The sequence below is a fragment of the Eucyclogobius newberryi genome, unplaced genomic scaffold (assembly GCF_026437365.1).
Source record: "Eucyclogobius newberryi isolate DKJ021-1_F unplaced genomic scaffold, fEucNew1.0.hap1 SCAF_6, whole genome shotgun sequence".
NCBI lineage: Eukaryota > Metazoa > Chordata > Actinopteri > Gobiiformes > Gobiidae > Eucyclogobius > Eucyclogobius newberryi.
The window spans coordinates 33,337,839-33,357,686 of NW_027316278.1; the positions used below are offsets into that span (position 1 = coordinate 33,337,839).

At 43.3% G+C, this 19,848-nt stretch overlaps 1 protein-coding gene across 2 annotated transcripts in view; it reads left to right on the forward strand.

The window, feature by feature from the left end:
* unc5db (unc-5 netrin receptor Db) overlaps positions 1 to 19,848 on the forward strand; it is a 394,916-nt gene that overhangs the window by 366,985 nt on the left and 8,083 nt on the right. For both annotated transcript variants that reach the window (XM_072433137.1, XM_072433138.1), the window contains one exon: positions 6,904 to 7,068. In XM_072433137.1, coding sequence (XP_072289238.1) covers positions 6,904 to 7,068 — 165 coding nt within the window. The remainder of the gene's footprint in view (positions 1 to 6,903; positions 7,069 to 19,848) is intronic.

The window sequence follows — 19,848 nt, forward strand, 5'->3', positions numbered from 1 at the left end:
GTGTTTGGAATGGTGCTTTTTCTTTTCTTCACATTTTTTTAAATTTCAGTCCGATTAGAAGCATTTGAAATAGTTAATCCTCTATTCTAAATAACACAAGTAAAAAGGAGTTTAGGAGATTATATTGTATTAGTTTCTTTAGTTACTCTCCCGTGACACACAATTATAATTTCTCAAATTGTTGCTAGATCCATCAAAATATTTCCTTAAACTTAAGACCGTGGCTGCAGAGCCGCGGCGCGGTCAAATGGCCCAGCAGTTTCAGGAACCGCTGCCTAACCCTAACCCTAACCCTAACCTTAACCTTAAACCTAACCCTAACCTTAACCCTAACCCTAACCCGAACCTTAACCCTAACCCTAACCTTAACCTTAACCTTAACCTTAACCCTAACCCTAACCTTAACCTTAACCTTAACCTTAACCCTAACCCTAACCTTAACCCTAACCTTAACCTTAACCCTAACCTTAACCTTAACCTTAACCCTAACCCTAACCGTAACCTTAACCCTAACCCTAACCCTAACCCTAACCCTAACCCTAACCTTAACCCTAACCTTAACCCTTACCCTAACCTTAACCATAACCTTAACCTTAACCTTAACCTTAACCTTAACCCTAACCCTAACCTTAACTCTAACCCTAACCTTAACCCTAACCTTAACCTTAACCCTAACCTTAACCCTAACCTTAACCATAACCCTAACCTTAACCTTAACCCTAACCTTAACCCTAACCTTAACCATAACCCTAACCCTAACCTTAACCCTGACCTTAACCCGGCGCGGTCTAAAACAGCACTAAAACGCAGTCAAATAGCGCAGCAGTTTCAGGAGCCGCGGCACAAAAATAACATGGCAATTTCGGCCGCGCGCCGCGGCTCTGTAGACACTCCCTAACCTTAAACCATAAAATTTAGAAAATGTGTTATTTTTTAAAGAAGTTGCACCTCTAAACATTATTAAATCACACATAAAATGTGCGTAATAAATGTCTTTGTCACAGTGTCTGTTACTTTGGCTTTAGCACATTGTCCTCATTAAGAAGCTTGCTTATGGCACAAAAAATGTTGCATTTAATGTTGTGAATCAGTCAAATTCAAATAATATCAACGCCTGGGATGTAGCAATTTATTCATTTTTTTAGTTTTTTTTCTTATTCCGAAGTTGATATGTAGACAATATTATGTCCGTCCATCAAAACTGTGCTGAGACGTGTCGGTAAATGTCTCTTTTGAGGTTTCCCTATCTCAAAAATCAGTGAATACATTTTAGAATTAACCACAAAAGTGTAAACATTGGAAGGATTGGCAGTTTTTGTCTTTTTTGCAGCAGCAGCAGCAGCAAATACATCTCCATACCAAAACTTGCAATATAGAAAATGTTTTTGGATGTTCTGCATCTCCCACAAGGCCCTCAGATCCCCTGTGTGCTCTGACAGACTGGAACATCAAGGCTTTACAGTGTCCAATGATCATTTCCAAATAGTTTGACTTCTGCCCAGAGCATTCGCTTTAATTGCCACGTTCCCATCACAGACCCCAAACTGTTTCATCCTCTACAACCTCCCAATTAGCTGCGATTCCTCCTTACCCAGCCTCTCCTCGCCGGACTATCAATATTTCCCCGCTTTGTTTGTTGACATGCGTTGTGAAATCCCCAACGCTTTTGTCGGCGAAGAGAAACCTCATGTTGCTTCGACCGCTCTTCGCTCGCCGTGTGCATCACTTTCAAACCGGTTCATTTCAGAGTCTAGCCGCCGCATCGCCCACGTCTCAAACATCCACGGAGGGACGTGTCTGCGAGCAAACGGCCGTACTTTGTTCCGCGAGCACTTCATAAATGAGGTTGCCGCCGCTAACCGTTCGCCGCAGCGGCCGGTGTTTTGAATCTCCGTAGCCTTTTGTGTGGCCACTCGGCTGTGTCGCCGCTCGGAGACTCGGGGACGTGCGAGCGCGTTGAAAGCGCCGTGTTTCGCCGGCCCTCCCTCTGTCAAAAGCTTATTTACAAGAGCGCTACAAGGAAGACAAGCGAGATTTCAAAGGCCGGGGTGCGCAGCGTTGAAGTATTGGCTGGATTAGTACTAGAGGAGCGATCAGAAAGTAGTGTTTGGTTCTTGAAGTTTGCGGAGAATCGCTAAACTGAGGGTGGGCCAAACATTTTCCGTAACGATTTGGGTTTTGTAAGTTTTGTAAAGATTTACGTGCTTAGTATCCAGTTATGATTTAAAGAAGGAACTAAATCTGCTGCTTTTGATTATTAATAACACTTATTAATGAGTTAAGTTAATGAGCGTGTGGGGGAAATTCTGTTAACATAACTTTTTCACTCTTATAACGGTGCGTACAGACCGCAGACGCCTAAACGCGCCCGACGCAGAATTTGAGCGCGTGTACATTTGAAAGGTTTACGCACCGGACACGCGCTATCGACGCCCGGGACACTTACACAGGCGCGCGTGCGGAGCTGTTGTTTTTGCGTTTTTGGTTTTCAAAACTCTCACACGGTGACGCCAGGCTTATTTCTGTCTCTGTATTCCACCGTGAATACATCGTACAGCTCCTTTCTCCCACAAACAGCCACAATCAGTCTTTCGTCTGCCATTGTTGACGAGCAAGGAAAAAGTGGCGCTTCTTGGGGAATTCCACGGGGAATACCGGAAATGCGAGGGGCAATACGTACGTACGTACGTCACTGGAGCGTCAGCTCTGATTGGCTGCTGCGGTGGCTGCTACGCTTCAGCTGCAGGAGACCTCAACATATCTGAACGCGTCGCATAAGCCACTTTCGTCGCCTCGGCCGGCTCATAAGCGCGCTCAAAGCGTCGAGAGCGTTAAATAACGCACCAATCGCGCCGCAAAAACAAAGAAATCGCGCCGCGGATAACGCACTACATGCTCGACGCGCGTTTACCATAGACTTTGAATGTAAACTGGACGCTTCGGCCGCGGCGGTGTGGAACCCCCTTAATATGTTTCCTGGCTAATTCTGTATATTTTATGCATTAACATATTCAAGGGGAGTCACATCTGAGTCTTACTGGAGGTGGTTGACCTGGCGTTACCTCAAAAAAGTAAAAGTTGTTCTGTAGATGTTAAAATACAGAAGGCAACGCTAGCATCACTCTAGCATTTAGTCTGCAGCTGCTGTTAGCATTCTTGGATATTTGCACCAATTTGGGCGGTTGAATTACTTTTCCTCCTTGTCTTCATGTCTGTATTTGGCATAAAATATACACTAAAGTTGATGTTTGCTCTTGTAGCTGTTGAACAGTGGGCGCAGGACCTGCTGTTCTCTATTAAAATGGATGATTTCCCCCACAGAGGTTCGTTAGTAGGCGTTCACTCTGATGCCAACTGTATCTATTAAACAAAGTAGTATAGAACAACTGAAGTAGCCCGAGAGCTGTGAATAAAGGCCAAGATTGGAGGAGAGGTTTATTATATAAGGACTGAGCTGGACATGGCCTTGGAACAGCAGTGCAAGAACTATTGATTACAAAACATTCAACGTTGAAATATTAATTTGTACATAAACCGCCACGTTCGTTTTGATAGGGACGAACTGCGGGTTTCCCTGATTGGTTTATCCAGCTGTCAGTCACATCGGGTTGGATTACTCATTTGACTCAAACACAGTTAAGATAATGATGTCTAAGATTTGTCAAATGTTTAAACTAAATGTATCCTGATTTATATATTTTTTTAGGTTTATAATTTTACTTCCTGTTTGTAAAATCACACTAGAAAAATCCATAACTGTTAACTTGCAACCATGTTCTATTCCATTCTATACTATTTTTTTTTAAATTATTATTTATATGTATATATATGTATATTTATGTTTTTTTAGAACATAAAAAGAAGGACCAGAGAGAAACAAGTATAAAAGTATCAAATTGAAATGTGCAAATGCCTTTATTGCATCTAAAGTGTCTAAAAGTGACTAAATTTTGCCTTAACTTTTGGCTCTGTCTCCATAGTGAGATCATCAATGTGTTTTAAAACTCCATTCTACTTCATTTTTCAAGTTTTCTTCATAAACTGCTAAATAATTCATACTTATAACAGGTATTATCCAACCCAATAAAGTGAACACTAGAAAATCATAAAAATATTCCAAAAGTAAATTTATCGATTAATTTATCTCTTTTTTTCTTTTTCTTTTTGGCTCCTGTAGCTGTAATTGTACTTATTTCACAAAATTGAATACTTCATCCACTGCTGCATGTCAGTACAGTAGCCCATGGCAACGAGGCAGCACATAAAAGGAAATTATAGCTGTTGGGACTGAGTTAGAATAAGCTTTCGATTCAATCCCTGATTCACACGTCAATAAAACACATTCCTCTCTTTCCACGTTCTCTTCTCTTCCATTAAAAGGCGTTTCTGTCTGATCAAAGCTCTCGGGGTTAAACCTGCAGGAAATCCCGCTCTCCTGCTCCTTCTAGTGGTCTGCCTTATCACCGGTCCACGGGTCAGTTTTAATGCGCAGATCCGCCGGGGACTAACCCAGGATCGGGTCAAGGACTTTCTCTGGCGCATGTGTCAAATTAATTATACATCAAAGCTTCCTGTTCCCGACCAGATCTGTGCTTACCGTAGCATCAGGCGGCAAGCTGCTGCTGCTGCCACTGCAATCTGGAGGAGACGAACGCTGCGGGCTACGAAGGAGAGCTGTGTTCTGTAAAAAAAAATAAAAAAAATAAAAATAAAAAAAAAAATGGAACAGCGACGTCTATTAAACTGATTTATAACCTTGGAGGCTTAGGTAAGACTCAGGAAGGCTTGACTGTCTCTCCGATGATGTGATGAGCCAGTTTCTAGGACCAGGACCATCAAATCTCACTGTGTCTCTGTCTCACACCTCTCATAAATAAGGAAGACTCTCAAATATCTCTCATAGATCAGTGTATCATTCAGAACAAAACGGATAACGTCTTTTACCCTGTGTTTTTCTTTATCGGTTTATTGTTTATCTATGTAAAGTCTGACCGTTCATAGTTTTTCGTGGTGAAAGTGCTTTTTTTCCTCCCCCTCTCTCAAATGGCACACAATTATTCTTTTGTCAGTCTTAATGCTCGTTCCCCGTATTCAACTCGTCTTTCAGTGACACTCGGGCAAATATCTCTCTGGGGAAATGGACGATCACAGTGAAATAATGGAAACGCTAAAATCACGAAGGAAATGCTTAAAATCACGGAGAAAACGATTAAAATCATGGAGGAAATGCTAAAATCACAGAGGAAACGTTAAAATCACAGAGGATAAGCTAAAATCACAGAGGAAACGTTAAAATCATGGAGGAAACGTTAAAATCACAGAGGAAAAGCTAAAATCACAGATGAAAAGCTTAAATCATGGAGGAAACGTTAAAATCATGGAGGAAATGCTAAAATCGCGGAGGAAAAGCTAAAATCATGGAGGAAATGCAGAAATCATGGATGAAATGCTAAAATCATGGAGGAAATGCTAAAATCACAGAGGAAATGCTAAAATCATGGAGGAAATGTAAAAATCATGGATGAAATGCTAAAATTATGGAGGAAACTTTAAAATCATGGAGGAAATGCTAAAATCATGGAAACATCCAGATCATAAAAACGTATAATTTACATTCTTAACTGTTTCAATTCAAGTAAAATAATAAAAATATAGTCACGTTAATGGCACGATTGACACGAAATCTTCCTTAAAATGACTATTTGATGCTTAACTAACTTTTATTTTGTGATAGTAATACCAGGAGTCTATACAAAGATACAAAGCACAATATAGGACGATATAGGTCTCATTTATTCACTTCTGCATTAGTTTTCTGCCGTATACACCTCTCATCCCTGTACAAAGGTAATGTGTACACGTGGATGTGAAAGCGTACGTTCTTTTATGCAGCGCTGAATGGGCACCTGGGCACGTTACGGAGGCTCACGTGTAAACCGGCCGAGCACGGCGCCCACAGAACCATTTGACATTTACATTTCATTCACACTGATGGTATAATGGGCACAATACACGAGGAGAGTTCAAGAACAACCTGGAACGAGCCCATTTCCCCCGACCTCCTCAGCCGTGTGCGGAGCTAATGTCTTTAACAAGAGCGGAAGGTTTTCTTAAAGGCTTCGTTTTGATGTTATATTTTTTTATTACTGTTATGAAGAAATTGTTTCCTCGTCAAAAGCAAACCTGGGGTTGTATTTTGCTTCACGCTTTATGCGATCGTCTTCTCTGCGCTTCAGAAAAACGCCAAACATTTTCCAAATTTTGTTACAATTGAGTGCTCTTTATTAGCGTGTCCGGGACAATTCCGTCTGTGGCCAGTAGATGGAATAACACTAATCCTGTCGAGACAATGCCTTACAGGTGTTATGTAATGCTCTAATATTAACTCTGACTTAATACTTTAGCCAGGTAACTGTTGTTGGGTTTGGGTTGTTTTCTATGTTAACATGTAAAACACAATTGCTCCACCAGAGAGCGCCCACGTGCCCTCATACAACTCTGAGAAAACATGAGTGATACTGCAGTATTTATGGACCAATAGTAGTCACACATGGTTTTATTTATCTTGGATCCAACTAAGAAAACAGACTGGATTTATTCAGCTTTTGCTTCAAATGGGAATCTATAAATCTTTTACCTGTTCACGCTGAGGTAAGTAAGAAGAGTGTGGATCGAAGCTTTCATTCAGCCGTGTTGTGACAGTTAAAGACCTGCGCTGCCTCTTAAAAAAATAGAAAATAAACTTGCATCCTTGACAAAAATAATGAATAAGATGAAAGAATATGGTGTCATTTTTATAAACAGGACTTCATTTTTCATTCTTTCAACTGTTTTTTTGCTGCTTTGTTGCGTTGTCAACACAAACAACATCCATATTTCCCTTTTGTTTGTCTTCTGTTTCAGGAATTCTCCTTCTCCCAAGTGTGGTGCAGTAACCAGTCGCCCCTGCACTGTGCCTTCTCCCTGGAGAGATTCAGCCCGGCCACCGCTCAGCTCTCCTGCAAAATCAGCGTCAGGCAGGTCAAAGGTCACGAGCAGATCCTGCAGGTTTACACGGCCGTAGCAGAGGTGAGAGACCGAAGGGGGGAGAGTGAGGGGTGCAGAAGTGAGGGGCCGAGTGGGGAAGGGTGAGGGGTGCAGAGGTGAGGGACCAAGAGGGGAAGGGTGAGGGGTGCAGAGGTGAGGGGCCGAGTGGGGAAGGGTGAGGGGTGCAGAGGTGAGGGACCGAGAGGGAAGGGTGAGGGGTGCAGAGGTGAGGGACCGAGTGGGGAAGAGTGAGGGGTGCAGAGGTGAGGGGCCGAGTGGGGAAGGGTGAGGGGTGCAGAGGTGAGGGACCTAGTGGGGAAGGGTGAGGGGTGCAGAGGTGAGGGACCTAGTGGGGAAGGGTGAGGGGTGCAGAGGTGAGGGACTGAGAGGGAAGGGTGAGGGGTGCAGAGGTGAGGGGCCGAGAGGGGAAGGGTGAGGGGTGCAGAGGTGAGGGACCGAGTGGGGAAGGGTGAGGGGTGCAGAGGTGAGGGACCGAGAGGGAAGGGTGAGGGGTGCAGAGGTGAGGGACCGAGAGGGGAAGGGTGAGGGGTGCAGAGGTGAGGGACCGAGAGGGGAAGGGTGCAGAGGTGAGGGACCGAGTGGGGAAGGGTGAAGGGTGCAGAGGTGAGGGGCCGAGAGGGGAAGGGTGAGGGGTGCAGAGGTGAGGGACCGAGAGGGAAGGGTGAGGGGTGCAGAGGTGAGGGGCCGAGAGGGGAAGGGTGAGGGGTGCAGAGGTGAGGGACCGAGTGGGGAAGGGTGAGGGGTGCAGAGGTGAGGGACCGAGAGGGGGAAAGTGAGGGGTGCAGAGGTGAGGGACCGAGTGGGGAAGGGGGGGGTGCAGAGGTGAGGGACCGAGTGGGACATTTGAGGGACCTAAATGTAGTGATTTGAATAAATAATCGTGCTGATTGAACAGTATAAGAATCAATTGCCCAAATGTGCTAGTGAAAGTTTGGGCTTGAACCCGTAACTTTTACACAGAATGTCACCATAAACGTGCCAAAAGAAACCCCCAAATCATATGAAACAGGACATGTGTGGTCAGGACAATCAGGGTCACAACTATATTTAAATTGTTCTAAAATACATCCAAATAAGCCCGTTTTCCCCTTATTTGTCACAGTGTCTTTTAGTGACCTCTACAGGCCGCTGAGCAGTACTGCAGGAAGCTTAGTTCTTCTCTCAGAGCTGCTCAGTCTGTGGCCGTGTTCAGAGGCCGGTCATGCTCTGCCCTCTAACATGAGCTTTTAGAACCAGAGCTCAAACTCGAACCACGCTGAATAAACCTGTGACTGAGCATGTGCAGAGGAGAAGTGAAGCCCTAACTGAGCATGTGCAGAGAAGTGAAGCCCTAACTGAGCATGTGCAGAGGAGAAGTGAAGCCCTAACTGAGCATGTGCAGAGAAGTGAAGCCCTAACTGAGCATGTGCAAAGGAGAAGTGAAGCCCTAACTGAGCATGTGCAGAGGAGAAGTGAAGCCCTAACTGAGCATGTGCAGAGGAGAAGTGAAGCTCTAACTGAGCATGTGCAGAGGAGAAGTGAAGCCCTAACTGAGCATGTGCAAAGGAGAAGTGAAGCTCTAACTGAGCATGTGCAGAGGAGAAGTGAAGCCCTAACTGAGCATGTGCAGAGGAGAAGTGAAGCCCTAACTGAGCATGTGCAGAGAAGTGAAGCCCTAACTGAGCATGTGCAAAGGAGAAGTGAAGCCCTAACTGAGCATGTGCAGAGGAGAAGTGAAGCCCTAACTGAGCATGTGCAGAGGAGAAGTGAAGCCCTAACTGAGCATGTGCAGAGGAGAAGTGAAGCCCTAACTGAGCATGTGCAGAGGAGAAGTGAAGCCCTAACTGAGCATGTGCAAAGGAGAAGTGAAGCCCTAACTGAGCATGTGCAGAGGAGAAGTGAAGCCCTAACTGAGCATGTGCAGAGGAGAAGTGAAGCCCTAACTGAGCATGTGCAGAGGAGAAGTGAACCCCTAACTGAGCATGTGCAGAGGAGAAGTGAAGCCCTAACTGAGCATGTGCAGAGGAGAAGTGAAGCCCTAACTGAGCATGTGCAGAGGAGAAGTGAAGCCCTAACTGAGCATGTGCAGAGGAGAAGTGAAGCTCTAACTGAGCATGTGCAGAGAAGAAGTGAAGCCCTAACTGAGCATGTGCAGAGGAGAAGTGAAGCCCTAACTGAGCATGTGCAGAGGAGAAGTGAAGCTCTAACTGAGCATGTGCAGAGGAGAAGTGAAGCTCTAACTGAGCATGTGCAGAGGAGAAGTGAAGCCCTAACTGAGCATGTGCAGAGGAGAAGTGAAGCTCTAACTGAGCATGTGCAGAGGAGAAGTGAAGCTCTAACTGAGCATGTGCAGAGGAGAAGTGAAGCCCTAACTGAGCATGTGCAGAGGAGAAGTGAAGCCCTAACTGAGCATGTGCAGAGGAGAAGTGAAGCTCTAACTGAGCATGTGCAGAGGAGAAGTGAAGCTCTAACTGAGCATGTGCAGAGGAGAAGTGAAGCCCTAACTGAGCATGTGCAGAGGAGAAGTGAAGCTCTAACTGAGCATGTGCAGAGGAGAAGTGAAGCTCTAACTGAGCATGTGCAGAGGAGAAGTGAAGCCCTAACTGAGCATGTGCAGAGGAGAAGTGAAGCCCTAACTGAGCATGTGCAGAGGAGAAGTGAAGCTCTAACTGAGCATGTGCAGAGGAGAAGTGAAGCTCTAACTGAGCATGTGCAGAGGAGAAGTGAAGCTCTAACTGAGCATGTGCAGAGGAGAAGTGAAGCTCTAACTGAGCATGTGCAGAGGAGAAGTGAAGCCCTAACTGAGCATGTGCAGAGGAGAAGTGAAGCCCTAACTGAGCATGTGCAGAGGAGAAGTGAAGCCCTAACTGAGCATGTGCAGAGGAGAAGTGAAGCCCTAACTGAGCATGTGCAAAGGAGAAGTGAAGCCCTAACTGAGCATGTGCAGAGGAGAAGTGAAGCCCTAACTGAGCATGTGCAGAGGAGAAGTGAAGCCCTAACTGAGCATGTGCAGAGGAGAAGTGAAGCCCTAACTGAGCATGTGCAGAGGAGAAGTGAAGCCCTAACTGAGCATGTGCAGAGGAGAAGTGAAGCTCTAACTGAGCATGTGCAGAGAAGAAGTGAAGCCCTAACTGAGCATGTGCAGAGGAGAAGTGAAGCCCTAACTGAGCATGTGCAGAGGAGAAGTGAAGCTCTAACTGAGCATGTGCAGAGGAGAAGTGAAGCTCTAACTGAGCATGTGCAGAGGAGAAGTGAAGCCCTAACTGAGCATGTGCAGAGGAGAAGTGAAGCTCTAACTGAGCATGTGCAGAGGAGAAGTGAAGCTCTAACTGAGCATGTGCAGAGGAGAAGTGAAGCCCTAACTGAGCATGTGCAGAGGAGAAGTGAAGCCCTAACTGAGCATGTGCAGAGGAGAAGTGAAGCTCTAACTGAGCATGTGCAGAGGAGAAGTGAAGCTCTAACTGAGCATGTGCAGAGGAGAAGTGAAGCTCTAACTGAGCATGTGCAGAGGAGAAGTGAAGCTCTAACTGAGCATGTGCAGAGGAGAAGTGAAGCTCTAACTGAGCATGTGCAGAGGAGAAGTGAAGCTCTAACTGAGCATGTGCAGAGGAGAAGTGAAGCCCTAACTGAGCATGTGCAGAGGAGAAGTGAAGCTCTAACTGAGCATGTGCAGAGGAGAAGTGAAGCAACAGCAGCACCAAGTTTCTACAAACCGTCTTAAAAACTATCCTGTCTTTGTTTGCAGCTCCGTTCACGTTTATAATGATTAGACAAATACAGGCAGTGTTTTAATAACACAGAACGCTGGTTTGTGTAATGAATGGATTGGTGAAGCGAGACTATTAAATTCATCCAGCAGTTTACACAGATAAGAATCGTTTGGCTCAGTAGCATAGGTGTTTGACCTTCACGTGGGAGAGCAGAGGTCAAAACTGATCCTTGCATGTAAGCTTTTTTCACTTTTGCAGGCAAATGTTGTGCACTAAATATTGATTAACGCCCCAAGTCTGCTTGCCCATCCTTAAAAGTTAGTCCAGTTAAAAAAAATCAGCAGAAAGTACACATTCCTGCTCTCAAATGTCGTGAAGTAAAAGTAAAAATGATCCACTGTAAAAATGTACTTAAGTAATTTTACTTACTTTCCACCAGTGGGACGCAATAAGGTCATTTAAATCACAAATTAAGAAGCAATATGCATTTATTCATTTATTTAAAAAAAAAATATATATATATATATATATATTTTATTTTATTTATTTTTTTACTATTATTTGCAGGACGAGTGTTCCAGTTTCCAAATCCCCAGCCTTAACCAAATTAACTGTTCTTAAATAAACCTAACCATAACTTTACCCGAAGAGTTAAATTAGATCCACCCCAGAACAAAATTCCAAACTTTTAGTCAGTTATTTTTGATGATAAACGATTTCATCAGGTTCACGTTTGGATTCAGGGCTTTGCCACGGGACGGCTTTGGTGGAAAACGAAAATGAACTATGTACCGACTTTACAATAATCTGCACAAGGTTGAAACACATTTTGTTGAATGAAATGAATCCGAGAATTGCAATTATCAACACAACGGACACGATTTCTCATTACAATGTTTTCTTCTTGCTATTGTGCGCTGCTGTTATGGGGATGTGACCAATCATGACTACAGCAGAGCAAAAGGGTGATATGACGTCTTTAAACGTGATCGTGTGAATAGGACATCCTTTCACTCTCTTCAGAACCTAGCAACCAGCAATTTCCACACAGTCACTTAAGTCGAATGACAAATATATGAGGCGCGCCGATGATAATGTAAATTTTTCAAAAGCTTAACAGAGATAAATTGCGCTCAGAAATGGAACAGGTGTAAATTGGCTCTTGGCAGCTGCTCTTTCAGACTCCTCACCCACATCACGCTGTACATATGGCCCGTAAAGAGGAAGCAGACACAAAAGCATATGTTAGATCCATCCTGTGTTCTCTGCATACGGCCACAACAGTGCATTTCACTGAATGGAGCCGCTGCTTGAATTACCGTTGATACTTCTGTGTTTGCCGTCTTTATGGTGTCAAAATTGGCTCACAGTATCAGGCGGTAAAGCTATAGTTGTCGTCATAGCAATACAAAAGGACACACGTAGGCAACATCATTTTTGTATTTTTTATTAATTTCATTCATTTCTCCCTGTGGCCCTCAGAGGCGACTGTTGTTGTGATTTTGGGCCTTACAAAAATTAATTGATTTGATTTGATTAATTTCTTTTAGCTTTTGATATGAGTAGAGTAGCCAAAAATGTTACTCAAGTAAGAATAGCATGTGGTTTAGAGCAGACCTACTTTTTACTGTCTAAAATTGTAAAAAACAGATCATTTTAAAGGGCAAATATTATGCATTAATTGTATGTTATTTGAATTTAAACATTCTCTTTAGAACCTTTAATTTGGCATCTCGTGTTTTAGAACCAAAAAATGGTTTATAAAAAACAGAATCACATCTGTGTCTGCTGTTTAACCTGGGGCTACCTTTGTTTTGATGCCATCTACTGGCCGCAGGGGGAATTACACAGTTTAATCTAAACATTTCCGCACGCCGGACTTCCCAGTCTCAGAAAACAGTCGTTCTGATCGTGATTAACAAGTTTATGGAGTTAAAACAGCAGAAGATTCTCAGAGCCACGTCAAAGATCGTGAAAACACCAGTTATCGAGGATCGAGATTCAGAACAGAGTGTTTTTGATGCTTTGAGAGGACTGGATTTTCTAACCAGGATTAGAAAACTAGTGTGAATGAAGCTAAGTGCTACTCCTGTTTTATATGAAAAAAGCAAAAAGCGAAAGAAAAAGGTGCATAATGTTTGTGTTATTTAATTAAGTAAGTGCAAAAAAGGATTCGGGGATAGTGCTACTCAAGTAACTGTCATGACGTAACATATGATTTATAATTTGAGGTGAATGTAATTGGAAGGACAAAACCTTAAATAACACTGGTATCTTTAAAGGATAACACACAAAAATTAAAAAAATAAACCATATCTGATGTACACAAATGTTCATGTTAACATAATGCTTTTGTCATTTGCTCACAGTGGGAAGAGTGATCCAAATTTATATTCAAGTAAGAGACTGTCACTTCAAACTAGATATTACTCCAAAAGTATAGTGTTCAGAAACTACTCTGAAAAGTACAATTTCTCACTCAAATAAACTAAGTAAATGTGACCTAGTGTAATAATAAAAACAGTGTTCCCATGCTTGGAGTTGTATTTGGCTTCATTCATGCTTTTTTAATGAATCCTGTTTGCGAGGTCTTCTTCTCTCCCTCTGAGCCTCACGATGCTCGCTGCCCAGATTTGTGACATCAAAAGTGGAGGTCCGGACGTCCATGAATCATTACCAGACTCGTTCGAGGGAGCAAGCAAACCCTCCATCCTGTTTGTGTTTGATTTTTCCCCTGTTTTACAATAATTGTACAAAAATAATCATTAGTTGGGGCTCTAATTCTGTATTTTAATCCAACTGAGGATTTTTTCATTTTCATTTCATTTTAGTACATTTGAAGGTGACAGTAAGAAGAAAAAATGTGTTAAATGAGTGACGTCCTTGTAGATGTGTAAATAACCCCACTCTGCAGTAACAGATGCTGGTGTCAAATGTGGAAAAACTCAATTTAACGGTAAAACAAGGTATGAAAAAATATGATTTACTCACACATGGATATTCTTTTTGTAGAAAAAATCATCTGGACCCCAATTTTAGAAAAAATAAACCTTTTCGACTCATCCAAGAGTCAATCTCAATCTGCCAATCAATGATACAACTGAATTTTTAAAGCCTTACCATCAGTTCACTGGAAATAGTGTAAGTAAAGTAAAACAGTTACATCTAAAAAGTAAAACTACTGGAACAGACTGCGAGAAAGTAAGTTGCAGTAAAGATGCAGTAAAAGAAGTGAGCAGAATGTTGAAATGTAGATACTATTGTGAATGTTGTTTAAAATACAGTAAAAAGAGAAGATTTAAAATAGAAATGAAAAAAGTCATGTGGGAGGTGATCTTTCTGCACTTGTGTGATTCATTTTACAGATATTTCACATTTATCTGATGTCTAAACATCAACTAACTGGTTTAAAGACACGTTTTAACACATTTCTCATGGATCGTCGTGACTCTATGCACCAAGTAAAACTAACAAAACTCTTAAAACAATTTTATTCCTCTCTCAAACAGAGAAAGTGCATCGGCGGCTAACTTTGAGAGAGTCTGTTTTGAAGACAAACATTAAGTAACGGCTCAGACGTCTAAGCCGCGGTGTACGCAGGCTGTGCAAAGTCAAGATAAACTCTCAGGATTGGACATTTGGACCGAGTTTGTCATCAAGCTGTCAAACTTCTCACAGTGTGCTCACCGTCAGGCAAAACATTATGACCACTGACACGTGAAGGGGATCAGGGCTCAACATCATTATCAATCAACTCAATATCTTTTAGATTTAGATCAGTTTGCAATCAAAAAATCACAAAAGCACTTGTAGTTTGGTTTGGGAACTAGAAGATATAGAAATAGAAGTTTGCATGTTTTTTTAATATGATACAGGCTATTTGTGTCTTAAAATGCTACAGCTACAGTTCTGTTTGTCAAGCATCACAATTGTATGCAAAAAATAATAATTTAAAAAAATAAATGAATAATAAATAATGATAATAATAACAAATTAGTGCGAACTTTTGCACGGGCTTCGCCCGTTTACAACGGTAATGTTCCATTTTCCTACAACTAATTAGTATGCACGGGGCGTGCGTGAGTGAAGGAGTGCGTTAGTGAGTGTTTGGAAGCGCTCGATTTCGTGCGCACTACGTGCGCACTTTCGCAGTCGTGCTTCGCACGGCCTTACGAGACTAATAGGCCTCTCGCCAGCTTGTGGCGCTCGGGCCTAATAATAATACATGACATGATAATACAAGATAATAGTAAATAAAATAATAATATAAATGATAATAATGTTTTTCATGCTGCACCTTTTTACCAAAGAAAGTTCCTAGTTTGTGAATCTTGTTCCGTCAACCAAAAACCACAATCCTCCAACGGCACAAAGGGCGTGGCTTTATACAGAGCGTTTCCATTCTGAGAGCTGGTGCCACTCTTCATGCGTTAGCGCCAGTGCGTTTTCAATGAGCGAGTTAGCGTTAGCCTCCAAACGTCCACAGACCGTTTTGGCGTCTGACAAACGCTTAGAGCAACACCTGAGCCTCCATACAAAACACCACCATCCAAATGACCGGAACGTTTCTGAAATCTAACAAACTGCACCGAGCCACAGCCGTTTGACACTTACTTTTTAGTTTTATCACACCACAAATCCTACTTTGTGTGAACTATGTGAGAAAACAGAGCTGGAGGTTATATTCACTCTTATTACTCGATGCAAAGTATAACAACAACCGTTTGTCTGAGCTGTCTAAATACTTTTCTTTTTATTTCCTGCCTCATAAACATGAATTTGTTTTATTTTTTTCTTGTTTCTGTGACACGCTTGATAAACTTGACAAAAAACTAATGTAAGCTACAATTTATTCATAACTATCCACAGATGTAGTGTAGCCACAGCTGCCTGGGTCTAAATGATAAGTACTGACGCTCGCACACTCACAGGGTGTCGAGATGATCAGGTTCATCAATAATCCTGAGTATTCAAATCACAATATCATCTTCAATCATCATCGGGACCATTTTAGAAGCAAGAAGAAAAAAAAAGTATTTTCAGTTCAAAACATAGTAAAAAAAATGATTAGTTATATATATATATATATATATATATATATATATATATATATATATATATATAGTAACTTTTGTATCATATTTTTGTCATATTTAACTTTATTTTGCCTTTAGATAGTTCAGGAACAGTCACATGTCAGACCACGAGAATGAAAGAAAATTAAAGATTTCATTGTTGTTTAGTCACAGCCTCAATAATCGTGAATAATCATGTTTTTTCTCACATTAATATGACGTAAATGACAATACAACTCTCACCACACAAAGAGTTGGAGTCAAACGACAACATTTCAAGTTATTCTCTATCTTCTGTCAAATATTCTTAAAGTATAAAAAGTGTGACTTTACTGGGACTAAATCAAATCAAATCAAATCAATTTATTTTTGTAAGGCCCAAAATCACAACAACAGTTGCCTCTGAGGGCCACAGGGAGAAATGAATCAACAATGTCTGTGGTGGCGATGAAGTCAGACAATGTCTGTGGTGGCGAGGGACGATGTCCCAGGGTCCTCTGTCCTTAGACTCTCCTTCTCGGCCAGGAAAAACTACAAAAAAAACCTCTTTGGGAAAAAAGCGTAGAAACCTGGAAGAGTTCCAGTGAAGGAGAGATCCGACTCTCACAGACGAACAGACGGACACAAGGAGACTGGAGCTGGACCCACTCTTCAGGCAGATGAGGGACCGTCGGAGGCGAGCTGGACCCACTCTTCAGGCAGAAGAGGGACCGTCTGAGTCGAGCTGGACCCACTCTTCAGGCAGAAGAGGGACCGTCTGAGTCGAGCTGGACCCACTCTTCAGGCAGATGAGGGACCGTCGGAGGCGAGCTGGACCCACTCCTCAGGCAGATGAGGGACCGTCTGAGTCGAGCTGGACCCACTCTTCAGGCAGATGAGGGACCGTCGGAGGCGAGCTGGACCCACTCTTCAGGCAGAAGAGGGACCGTCTGAGTCGAGCTGGACCCACTCTTCAGGCAGATGAGGGACCGTCGGAAGCGAGCTGGACCCACTCTTCAGGCAGATGAGGGACCGTCGGAAGCGAGCTGGACCCACTCTTCAGGCAGATGAGGGACCGTCGGAGGCGAGCTGGACCCACTCTTCAGGCAGATGAGGGACCGTCTGAGTCGAGCTGGACCCACTCTTCAGGCAGATGAGGGACCGTCGGAGGCGAGCTGGACCCACTCTTCAGGCAGAAGAGGGACCGACTGAGGCGAACTGGAGCCACTCTTCAGGCAGATGAGGGACCGTCCACACAGGGCAGGGACCACTTCACCAGGGGAGGGGCATCTGGGTCCACAGGTCCTCAGGAGTGAGAGAAAGAAAAGAAGGCGGTGAACAGTTTGCAAGTGGAATCAAAAAATAAATATTGTTTGATAGCATAAGTAGTCAGAAGAAGAAGAGGATAGTGCTCAAGCTGTCATACTTCCCCCAGCACAGTTACTCCTAGGGCAGCGTAGCTGAAGCTGTGGGTTTATCTTTCTGTTCTTAACTACTCTGACCATAAGCGATTTCGAAGAGGAACGTTTTAAGCCTGGACTTAAATGAAGAGACTGTGTCAGCATATTTAACATGGGTCGGGAGCTGATTCCATAACACAGGGGCTTGGTAGCTAAACGCTCTACCTCCTACAGTACTTTTAGAGACTCTTGGCACCACCAGAAGGCCGGCATTCTGAGAGCGAAGAGCTCTGTTTGGATGATATGGTTCTATAGCATCTTTGAGGTAGGATGGGGCCATGTCATTTATGGCTTTGTAGGTCAAGAGTAGAATTTTGAATTTGATTCTAGACTCGACGGGGAGCCAGTGAAGAGACTTCAGCACCGGCGTAATGTGCTCACTTCTTTTTGTTCCTGTTAGTAATCTTGCTGCTGCATTTTGAACCAGTTGAAAGCTTTTTATGGAGCTTTTAGGACACGCTGCAAGCAGGGAGTTACAGTAGTCTAATCTAGTCGTTACAAATGCATGGATAAGTTTTTCGGCATCACTTTTAGGCAGGATTCTTCTGATTTTGGCGATGTTGCGCAAATGGAAATAGGCTGTTTTACAAGCTTGATTTATATGAGCTTTAAATGAGAGCTCCTGGTCAAATAAGACTCCAAGGTTTCTTACAGTAGAACTGGAGGCTACACTGACATTGTCCAGTGTGACTATCTGCTCAGATAGAGCGTCTCGTAGATGCTTAGGGCCAAGCACAATGACCTCGGTTTTTTCAGGGTTAAGAAGCAGGTAGTTTAGTGTCATCCAGGTTTAGTAAAGCTGGACTAAAGCAGGACTAAAGCAGGACTAAAGTAGGACTAAAGCAGGACTAAAGCAGCACTAAAGCAGGACTAAAGTAGGACTAAAGCAGGACTAAAGCAGCACTAAAGCAGCACTAAAGCAGGACTAAAGCAGGACTAAAGCAGCACTAAAGCAGGACTAAAGCAGGACTAAAGCAGGACTTGTGGGGCAAAGTCCTTGAAAAGGTTGTTTACCAACAGCTCACAGATTTCCTCTTAATAAACAACTCATTTGATGTTTTTCAGTCAGGTTTTAGACCTCATCACAGCACTGAGACTGCTCTTGTCAAGGTGACAAATGACATCCGCCTGAACACTGACACGGGCAAAGCCTCAGTCTTAATTCTGTTAGATCTGAGTGCTGCTTTTGACACTGTCGATCATGGGATCCTCTTACAGAGACTAGAGGACTGGGTGGGCATCACTGGCACTGCCCTAAACTGGTTATGGTCCAATCTGGAAGACAGGAAGTACTTTGTTGAAATTGGTAGCTGTGTCTCAGACCACATGACCCTGACCTGTGGAGTGCCCCAAGGGTCAGTCCTGGGTCCCCTTCTGTTCAACCTCTACATGCTGCCGTTAGGTCAGTTGATACGCAGTGAAAATGTGTCCTATCACAATTATGCAGACGACACTCAGATCTATGTTTCACTATCGGCAGGTGACTATGGACCAGTAGATTCACTCTGTCACTGCATCCAACAGATCAGTTTGTGGATGCAAAACAACTTTCTCCAGCTGAACTCAGACAAGACTGAAATAATCGTTTTTGGCCCACAGAAACAAAGAGAAAGTGTTAGCGGTCACCTCCAGAGTCTCGCTCTAAAACCTACAAACCAAATTAGAAATCTGGGGGTAATAATGGACTCAGACTTGAACTTTAATAGCCACGTCAAATCAATAACATCAGCAGCTTTTTACCATCTAAAAAACATTGCCAAAATCAAAAATATAGTGTCAAAACCAGATTTAGAGAGACTTATCCATGCGTTTGTCTCCAGTAGATTAGACTACTGTAACGGCCTGCTCACTGGCCTCTCCGAGCCTCTCCGAACGAGCTGTAAAACAGCTGCAGTACATCCAGAACGCTGCTGCTCGGGTCCTGACTAGAACCAGGAAGTATGATCACATTAGTCCTGTTCTCAGGTCTCTGCACTGGCTCCTGTGGCTCAGAGAAGAGACTTTAAAGCAGCTCTGCTCATGTACAAGTCTCTCCATGGCCTAGCACCAAAGTACATCTTGGATATGTTAGTGCCATATGAACCATCTCGGACTCTGAGGACCTCAGGGACCGGCCTCCTGCTGGTGCTCAGAGTCAGGACTAAACATGGACCGGCCTCCTGCTGGTGCCAGTCAGGACTAAACATGGACCAGCCTCCTGCTGGTGCCCAGAGTCAGGACTAAACATGGACCGGCCTCCTGCTGGTGCCAGAGTCAGGACTAAACATGGACCGGCCTCCTGCTGGTGCCAGAGTCAGGACAAAACATGGACCGGCCTCCTGCTGGTGCCCAGAGTCAGGACAAAACATGGGGAATCTGCGTTTCAGTTTTATGCAGCTAAAATCTGGAACAGTCTTCCTGAAGATGTGAGACAGTCTTCTACTCTGACAATGTTCAAATCTAAGCTAAAAACAGTTTTGTTTAGCTGCGCATATGACTGAAAGGATTTTTTCTTTGCACTCTTCTCTTTTGTTTGTGATTTTATTAGTTTAGAAAATCAGTTGGATTGATAATTTTTTAATTTAGTTAATTTTATTGTATTTCTGTAATTTCTTTGTG